Genomic DNA, 10568 nt, shown 5'->3' with positions numbered 1-10568 from the left:
AATTACAGTCATATTTAGCGCGTTATGTTTTTTAATCGCGTTAATCTCATTTTTAATCTAACTTTACTGTTTCTGTATGTGAGTTGCTTTATTATAAAATAAAGTTTTTATGTGTTGGGACAACAACACATAAAAACACATTTATACATTTTTTTTATTTCGGTAATTCCACTCATTGCCGGAAACCCACACAAAACGCGCACAGTAAGAGCGACGTAAACATCACGTTAACGTTGGCGGCGTCAGTCACACAGTGGACGAGGTCGAAGAGCCAGTAGAACAGAGTCAGCAGTGCACAGGTAAAAACACATTCATGTCTTGGAAATTATTATCTCCCGATGTGAATATATAAAAGAAAATAACAAATATAATATCGCCTACAACTTAAATGTCACTGGTGAAAACAACCTGCATAGGCTCATGATGTCTGCACTACTGTCCTATAGTGACCTGCCACATGAGGGGACACGCACACAAACACACACAAACAAACACACACCTTCATCATCGTCATTAACCTGAGAACGCGCGGACCACGTTTCCTTCCGTAGACACTGCTCGGACACCGACGTGCTCCCGTGAGCCGCGTGTGGATCGTGTTTTCGCGCGTACGCTGCGTAAACCGCGCTTCCTCCTGTGCGCCTCTAAACCAGAACTAACACCAAGACTAAAACCAGGACTAAACCAGGTCTAAACTAGAACTAAAACCAGAACTAAACCAGGTCTAAACCAGGTCTAAACCAGGTCTAAACCAGGACTAAACCAGGACTAAACCAGGGTTAATCCATTCCAGGACTAAAGTAGGACTAAAGCAGGTCTAAACCAGGACTAAAACAAGGACTAAAACCAGTGATCTCATATATAAAGCATTTCTCTATCAATAATATTTTTAATATGGTTAAGGAAAGACTGGACTTTTTATTGTCTTTAAGTAGACAAAAGTTATTATGTTCAGATTTCCTCGTCTTTGCTACTTTACAGCAAACAGTTTCTTATTCATGGAGACTTGGGCTCAACAGCCAATTTGGAGAGATTTGTTAAAACAATAAATGACTTTATAAAGTCACTTTTTTTTGTTCTATATCAGTCTTTTGATCTGCCACAATAATGTAATAATGAATTTAAATGAAAATACCTCAAATTGAAGGCTTTTCTCAGCAATTTTTAGGTGAGATTAAAATGAGATTAATTAGATTAATTAATTACAGATCATAATGAATTAATCTCTCAATTTTTTTAATCGCATGACAGCACTAATTACAAAATATATTTTACTGCAGGTATTCAGTATTCTGTAACTCTTTACAGAACTCTCTTGACGCACTTAGCTTTGTTTGAACACATGTAGGACTACAGTATAGTGCAGTTCACCGCAGATCTAGGAAAGGCAAGACAAATTTATTTGTATAGCACAATTCGTACACAGGGTAATTCAAAGTGCTTTACAGAATAAGAAATACATTGAAATCACAATAAAAAACAAATCAAAACATAAATAATCATCATAAAATTTAAGATTAAAATAAAAAAGAGAGAGAGACATTAATTACATAAAAAATTAGAGAGAAGAGTACAGAATGAAAACCTTTCAGTCATATGGAGTTAAACAGAACCATTTTGAGCCTGGATTTAAACAGCGTCAAAGTTGAGGCCTGTCTCACATGTTCAGGAAGACTGTTCCAGGTTTTAGCTGCATGAACCTGAAACTTTGACTCCCCGTGTTTAGTTGTGACAGTGCAGATGGTTCATGTGGCACTAACATGTCACAGATGTAATTTGGTGCTTGGCCAATGAGAGACTTGTACACAAATAGTGCCACTTTAAAGATCTAGGACTAGAACAGGTTTCAACCAGGATGAGGACTAAAGCAGGTCTAAAATAGAACTCACTTTGAATTGCACAACCATAATACACAGTCTCTGAATCTCTATAGTTCACTGTGGCCGATGGAGTTATGGGGTTTGGAGGTACTAGCCGGGATTGCCAGATGACAATTGTAGGAGTTTTATAGGCAGTGACTAAAGACAAATATTATGGATTTTAACTTTTGAAAATGAAGCCTGTGTATGATTTTGATTGAGACAGTGTCTAGCAGCATGAAGCAAGAGTGTAGGTTCAAGGTTCAAGGTTTGAGTCTCTCTTTGGCAAAAAGTGAACTACTATGGCTTTAAGTTGATGCAGGGATGGAAAATTACAAGGAGGTAAAATGTTTTGTAACTTCGATACCAAGATATGTACTTTTTTCTGCTGCATTAGAGTTGTCTGAGGACAGGGATGAACCAGAATACCACAAAGACAAGCAATAAAAAAGACTGGAAGATTAAACTGCTTAATGACCACCTTCCTCCTTTCTTTATTCATTTAAAGGGAGACAATATCTGGAACCTCTTGCTGACAATAGGATAATTATAAGTTGTCAGTATATGAATTTAATTACGCTGAACAATATGTAATTATGTCTTGTGGGTTATGTAAATACTTATTATCTCCACACCTTGTTTTTTGTGAATAAAAGCGCTGCAGTTTCTCTCCAAACCATCAGAAACCAGTACCACAGAAAATATTTCTACTACTCATATTTGTAGTACTAGTAATTCTTGCCTTGGTGAGGTTTGTCTGATCAGCGGCATGGCTCAGGTCTTGGTCTTGACTGTCTTCTTGACCCTTCTCAGCTCGGGCTCTCCTGCTCCTGTGGACCACTCTAAGGAGGACCACCCCCATGCTCAGGTGGTGAGTAAATACTTCTTAGGGTACCATAGAGCCTTTTACTCTTTACTGGACTGAATAGTTTTAGAATGCTCATTACTGCTTAATTGCTAAATCCAAACTAGTATAAGACCAAGAAAGTAGCAAGGAAATAAATCTTACTAATCAAGAAAATGTACACTTTTCACTGACAACTGACAATTTATTTGTGTTTTCAGTCTACAAGTGCAGTAGAAGGTAAGTTTTGCATCTTTCAGCAATAATGTCTGGTACTAAAGTGTGTACAGTAGTCTAACTAGCTTTGTGATTTTAGATGAAAATTCAGACATCTTGGAAAAACTGCTGAAAATCAACTCTCATCTGGGTAAGAAAGTTCTTTAAAGTGGAACTAAATCTTTTTCTTTCTTTTTTTTCTTTCTTTTTTTTGCTACTAACGTGTGTACATGTTGTTTTAATATACAGGTGTTGTCTACTGTTCCTTTTTAATACATTTGAAAATTGTAACTTTTATCCTCTCCTTCAGTGTTTCGACAACTAGGTCTTCATCATTCATCAACCATTTGCCTGATGAAGGTCTAGTTGCCGAAAAGCTGCTGCTCCACAGTAAAGAAAACATACTTTTTACAAGACAGTGCAGGAGTCTTTTTATTTTAGTATAAAAACAGACAAAAAGTGGGTTCATGCTGCCTCTAATGGTGACAAACACCTTGTTGGAGGGCAGATGTACTTCCCAGATTAGCCGTTATGTTTGAAATACAGTTTTATTTCATTATTATAATATATTGTGTGTATTGTTGCAGGTGAAAAGCTGACTGAAGGAGACATCGCACAGAAGGATACATCAAGTAAGAAAGACTATGTTTCTAGTTCTTTATCATTATTATTATTATTATTATTATTACTTTTTTGTGCACATAAAGCAGATGTCACAGAAAGAAAAAAAAGAATTAGCAATAATGAAATGTGACCACTTCCCCTCCCCTAGCCCCCCTCCCCATTACCCTCCCCCACTGTCTCCAGAGAAAGGAAAGATAAATAATAGTACAAAATAATAATCATAATCATGCAGATAAAATGACAGGTAAATAAAGTAAGTAAATAAGTCTAGGGAAAATATATATACATGTAGATACGCACACATCATGCATATATTCATATATATCACATCTTACATGTACATATGTATACATACATATACACACACATGTATAATAAGTAATAAATGAGTTTGTTTTAGTTTAGTAATATTCCTTAGTGGTTTTCCAAGGAATTGTTTCCATATCTTGTCTCTGCTGTAATCTATAAGTCACTCTTTCATAGTTAGTGCAGTTTTAATCATCCATTCTAGCCATTTGTTGATAGATGATTAGTTGAATTCCATTCTTGAGTTTTCATTCAACATCCTGTTTTAAGAGCTATTATACAACAGAGAGTTTGTTCATACTGTAACTGTTTTGCAGGTATAATTCCAAGTAAACAAAGTCCAGGGTTTGTGCTCCATGTGACATTTAACAGTTCATTAATAAGTCTAATTATCTGGTCCCAAAAGGGCTTAACTCTGTCACATTAACATAACATACAGTATGTACCATTTTGCCAGTAGTGTGATTGTATCACCAACATTTATCATTGTCTTTTAGGTTCAGTCTAGCCATTCTGCTTGGAGTCCAGTAACATCGATTTAAGATTTTGTAATTAATTAGTTGTGTTTGAATTTCTTGAGATGTGAGAAACAAGTTGGATATTATGATTTGGCATTGCTCTTGTTCTATAGGAACATCTAGTTTGTTTCTAGTTCATTATTTGAGTTGGACAAACAAGTGGTCTGCATAGTCTACATAGTGTACATAGTCTACATAGTGTACATAGTCTACATAGTGTACATAGTCTACATAGTGTACATAGTCTACATAGTGTGCATAGTCTACATAGTCTACATGTTTTAGATTAAAGGCAGGGTATGTAGTCAGTGCTCTTGTCAGTATAAACAGGTACTGCAATCACAAATTAACATGACAGTGCATTGAAAGGATCCCATATGAGGTAAACATGGTCGAAATAAATATTGCTTTTGTTAGTAATTGTAATTGATTGATTTATTCTTATTTACAACCGTCACATTCAAAATGCACAACAACTTCACTACATCACAACTTCACAAACCTGATGTGATGTGCAGTAGTTTTATTAGTGGGATGCATGTTGATTGTGTTGTGATAGCGCTCTGGAGGGGGAGTGACTTAGCATATACAGCATAATCATGTCATGTGTTAATAGTTAATACCACAAAGTGTAATATCCCCTTTTTAGTGATTCTTTTTGTGTTGTGTAGATTTGCCCGATGGTGTGTTATCGAACGCTGCCCAGTGCGCTCTGAGCACCTGCAGGTGGCCCAAAGACGCAGATGGATTTGTGCATGTCCCTTTTGTTATCGACCGGACTTTTTGTGAGTACAACTTTTGTGCTTTAACTTGAATAAAAATCATCTAGGTCTGTCACTATAACAAGTTTAATGGGTGATATATTGCTGAAGAAAATATAGATGATAAACACTAATATTGAAACTATTTTATGCCAATGACACAGTAACCCTAAAGCTTTATCACCCTACATGAACCATATTGTTAAAGCAGACCTATTTTTGCTAAATTGACTTTTCAGAGATTTTAAGCACATTATAGGTGTATAGTCTCATTTACTCTCTTGAAATTATATTTGGAGTCATTCATGCATGTTTGAACAATCTTCAATATCGTATTTTCAAGACGTTATTTTTCTGATCGTTTTCACCGCCACCAGTGCACACACACCCTCTGCTCTATACTTACTCTGTTCTGCAGAGTAAGTATTCTCTGACAGGCCTAGGGTCTACTAAATGAATGTAAAAATAAATATTGCAATAAATAAATGAGTAAATAAAAAAAAATAATAATTTTATGTTGCAAATAAATGCCTTTGTTAAAGGGGAAAAAAGCTAATTAATTCTAAATAAACCATTGTAAAAATAAATATATGAATGAACTAATATAAATAAATAAATAAAATACATACATACATGTACAGATAAATCATTGAAGAAATTAATCAATTAATTCTAAGGTGTAAAAACAAGCATATTTTATTTTTTAGGCATTAGTGTGTAAATGCATTGAATTATTTACACATATATTCTATTTGTCATTTTTGTTCCTCTGTAAGGGTCATTTGACTAATGTGCTTTTTGTCTGCATACAGCTAAAAACAACGCTGATTTCATCCGTCAAGTCATGGCAGAGATTGAACAGGTCACTTGTGTCCGATTTGAGGAGCTCAATAAACGGGGAGTACGACAAACTGATGACTACATCATTGTAACTTCAGAAACAGGGTGAGTCCAGCTACATTTACATTATTAGGTCTTGTGTATATTTTGGTTAGATTGCATAAGGGTAGGGTAGACTTATTTCCTCTGGTTGATTACAGCATTCTTGATGATTTTAAAAGTCCTGTTTTCCATTTTTAAACAGTGGAAGACAGCTCACATTCTGAAGGGGTCATATGCAAAATCAACTTTTATGAGCTTTTAGCTCAGAGTTGTATTTGGATTGTTTCATACATGTTTCATACATGTTTGAGTAATCCTGTCCTATATTTGAGGCTTGCGTGTTCAGAAAATGTCTGGTTTTCCTACGATAACTTGTGTTTATTAAACAACACTGGCTCCAACGTTAAAAATGCCACTATGAAGAGGTGAGGCACATTTCTATTATTAAACTGTTCAAGGTGAATTTTGCTGTTTACAATGAACAAAATGTAAAATAGTGATCTAAATGTAAGTACTAGACAAAAAGCAAATTAAAATCGAACTGGCGGGACAGTGGGTAGCACTCATGCGTCACAGTAAGAAGTTTCAGGGTTCAGTCTTTGATTCGCTTGGGGCTTTTTGTGTGGAGTTTGCATGTTCTCCCTGTGTCTGGGTGGGTTTCCTCCAGGCACTCCGGTTTCCTCCATTGACTCAATGCACCGTAGGTACCCTCCAGCTAAGATATTCCTGACCAAGCCTGTCAAAAAGCCAACTTTCGCTGAGTCAAGGGTGACACCCAGCAGTGCCATCTGTGACACATGCATTTACTCTTTTGTGTAACACCACACTCCCACGGGCACACTTCATTTATTTTACCCAAGTGCAGGCCATACATAATTTCAGCTCACGTGACAAAAACACACACTCCATTGGGCGTCAACACAAGTCATATGGGGATTATTGACTTAAATAATAACGAAATGAGAGCACGTCAACACCTCCACTTACTCACATTTGAAAAACACAAATACACTACACACACCTATAACATGAACACTTATTTTATAGTGCACCAAACATAAACATATCAAACTTAAACAACTTTAACAAGTTTGGTTGCTATTTTGGTCAAAATCTACAACCATCTCCTTGATGCAATAGTACTCCAAAATAGTATTTGATATCCACACAGCTTATGTACATTAAGTGTACATGACACTACAGTGCAGTGCATACAGTGCTTAAACTGTTTGTTAAGAAAACATTTTGTAAATGAAAATAATATTCATAAGAAGGTCTTGAATACAAATTTGTACACTTCATGAATGAGGCCTACCTACATGATTCCATGGAAATAGACAAAAAGAATTGTTATTTAACAGTTCAAAACCAAAGACAGAATGAAACCCAAGATACAGGTTAGCAGTGACTATGTAGAATAAGATATTAATTGTTGTTTGTGGAGGAAATTATGATTTGCTAATTGCATCTATTAACATTGTGATTTTGATTTGGTTAATCTTGCAGTGCTATTGTGAATCTGGTTATTGATATTTTGGACCTCCACTGACCCTCCCTCACGTGTCACTGCTGTAGTTGAGTAGGAGGCAAGAGGTTGCTCTCTGTCTGTTGTCCCTGTCTGACTTGTCCCTGTCCAACAGGTGCTGGTCGTACGTTGGCCGTATTGGAGGCCAGCAGAAGCTGTCCCTGCAGCAAAGCGGATGCATTTACCGTCAGATAATCCAGCATGAATTCTTCCATGCTCTGGGCTTCTTTCACGAGCACACCCGGAGCGACCGCGACAACCACGTCATCATCCACTATGAGAACATAAACCCAGGTATGAACATGTGTTTGTCCACTATGAGAACATAAACCCAGGTATGAACATGTGTATGTCCACTATGAGAACATAGACCCAGGTATGAACATGTGTATGTCCACTATGAGAACATAGACCCAGATATGAACATGTGTATGTCCACTATGAGAACATAGACCCAGATATGAACATGTGTATGTCCACTATGAGAACATAGACCCAGATATGAACATGTGTAGGTCACATGGTAAAGGAGCTGCAAAAAGTATTTGATCAACAAAACTTTCATCCAGTTGACAGAATTGAATTTCTCCTTTTCTATGGATCCTCCCTGGATGACTGAGGAATTGCGCAAACATAGAAAAACATGCAACATATTTACAATTGATAAGTATATGTTTCAAAATATTATAAAAATAGATATTTTTACCAAAGAGTCTCATCATTTCATTTCATCATAAATAACAGAAACTTTACTGAAGACTAGGTCTGCGAGACACTGTTTATGCGCATCTCTGCCTTAACACATTTAAGACAACATTTACTTGATTTGAACAAATTAATGGAACAATATACAGGCTGCAGTTTTACTGTTTTAGAAAAAGTACTACAATCCCATCTGAACCTGAGTAGCCAGAACGTTAATCTGCAGATAGAGACACATCCAAGCTTGTCTCATTCTCAGTATATGGACAGCCCTCATGTAAAAGCTCAGAACCTCCAGAATTCCCTCCTTTAGCTGCAGAGGCTGCACTAGCATTGATCAATGTTTGACTGTAGGAGCTGGGGTTTAGCTCGTGACCATTCAGATCAGAGAGGTTTCAACTAACTGGATTTCAGCACTGAAACTGGCAACGCAAATGAGAGACTCACTCTGATTTCTGACTGGAAATTGGAAGATAAACTTGTCAGTTTTTTTTTTTAAAGTAAGAATAAATCAACGTTACAATTGTTATCAGTAAGAGCTGTATTTGAATTACTTGAGCATGTTTACTTCGTGTCTGGGAACACATGAGGTCAACAAGGGTCAAGTTTGTGGAATTTCAAATCAAAATCAAAATTACACTCAGTTCCTTTAAATAATAATCTGTTAAAATTAAAATAAACACTGATGCATACCAATGAAAACAGTATGGTACAAGAGGTATGCATTGTTTTTATTCATTTCTTGTCTTTGTGTTTTTTAGATTACATCCATAATTTCGATCTTCAGAACACCAACAACCTCCAGACTCCATATGATTTCCTATCTGTGATGCAGTACAGCAAGTAAGTTTTGTTTTTTTTTTTACAAGCAGGAATACACAAGTATAGCCCCAATATGACTGTTGAAGTATCAGAGGTGGGTAGTACTTTTCAGAGTAGCCTAGCAGCATATTTTTACACCTACTTGAGTAATATTTTCATTGAAGTAGTGCTCTTACTTAAAAGTAAAATTTATGGTTACTCTTCCCACTGTGAGGAAGTTTACAAGTGACAAATGCTTTATGTTGACATTGACAACATGAAATGATGAATGATGATCACATTTTGAGCTATATCCCTTTTTTTTTTTTTTTTTTTTTTTCCCCCCTCAGTAATTCCACTCATTGCCGGACGCTAAACCAGGTCTAAACCAGGTCTAAACTAGGTCTAAACCAGGACTAAAACAGGACTAAAACCAGGTTTAAACTATTTCTCAAACAGGATTTAACAGGAGTAAACCATGCTGTGCGGACAGTGTCTCCTCCTCTTCTATCAATAATATTTTTATTTTGGTTTAGTAAAGTCTGGGCTTTTTATTGTCTTTTAGCAGACAAAACTTCTTATGTTACGATATCCTGGTCTTTGCTTCTCAAATCAAGTAATCCAAAGTATTCAGATTACGTTACTCACTTTAAGTAATTTAATGGATTCCGTTACAAACTACACTTTGGGCTGTGTAATCTGTAATCTGTAGGGGAATACATTTTAAAAGTAACCTTCCCAACACTGATTACATTACATTATATTATATATTTGAGAAAAGCTTTTGACACTGACAATATGAAATGATTTGAACATTTGTGTTTCTGGAAGCGTTCCTTCACATATGATTTAGTTTGTCTCATTTTTGTCTCTGACCTTTGAAAATACAAGGTTTTGTTCATGTTTTGAATTAGAATGACAAAACATTAAATAAACCCACCTCTGTGCAATCTACATTTTCAGAAAACTTCTAAATTAATTATTTTTTCCTTCACAGTCGGGCATTCAGCATCAATGGCCAAATGACCATTTCAGCTAAAGACAACCCTACTTTACTGTTTGGAGGTGCTACGGCCATGAGTGAGAATGACGTACTGCGCGTCAACAAACTCTACAGCTGCACCGCCTACCTGCCCTAGAGAGAACATGCTGCCAGCGGCCACCAGGGGGCGCTCTCACATTAATACCCAATCATGTCACCGAGTAATTTGCTATGATTTAGTTTCTCTGTTTGGGCCGTGGTTTGGGTGCTTTTGCATTCTGTATTTTTGCTAGAAGTAGAAGCAGTTTTTCTCATTATCCTTCTTCATAATCAGAAAATTTCATGTCTAATCTGTCCACATTTTTTAAGATAACTGAGGTTAACTGTATACGTACTAGCTACAATACTGTGACATTTTATTTAAGTTAAGTTTTATTTAATGGTCTAATCTGTAGCCTGTGTCTTATTTCACTAATAGCAGTAGTCTGAAAGAGGAACATTTTAATAAAGTATTGATTTTTGTGACTACAGCTGTTGTCCTGGTGTAG

The 10568-nt window shown here is 36.1% G+C and overlaps 1 protein-coding gene across 1 annotated transcript; it reads left to right on the top strand.

Annotated features, from left to right (window-relative positions):
* The first annotated feature begins 2559 nt into the window (after positions 1 to 2559).
* On the top strand, positions 2560 to 10268 carry LOC110170509 (low choriolytic enzyme-like). Its single transcript, XM_020936163.2, has 9 exons — positions 2560 to 2730; positions 2925 to 2943; positions 3020 to 3070; positions 3507 to 3551; positions 5039 to 5152; positions 5941 to 6073; positions 7651 to 7829; positions 8999 to 9080; positions 10036 to 10268. The coding sequence occupies exons 1-9, from the start codon at positions 2629 to 2631 to the stop codon at positions 10175 to 10177; spliced, it is 867 nt and encodes a 288-aa protein (XP_020791822.1). The 5' UTR covers positions 2560 to 2628; the 3' UTR covers positions 10178 to 10268.
* The last annotated feature ends 300 nt before the right edge of the window (positions 10269 to 10568 follow it).

Source organism: Boleophthalmus pectinirostris, unplaced genomic scaffold, assembly GCF_026225935.1.
Source record: "Boleophthalmus pectinirostris isolate CB_2022bp ecotype Guang Dong unplaced genomic scaffold, ASM2622593v1 HiC_scaffold_19, whole genome shotgun sequence".
NCBI lineage: Eukaryota > Metazoa > Chordata > Actinopteri > Gobiiformes > Gobiidae > Boleophthalmus > Boleophthalmus pectinirostris.
This window is presented reverse-complemented; position numbering and strand designations above follow the sequence as displayed.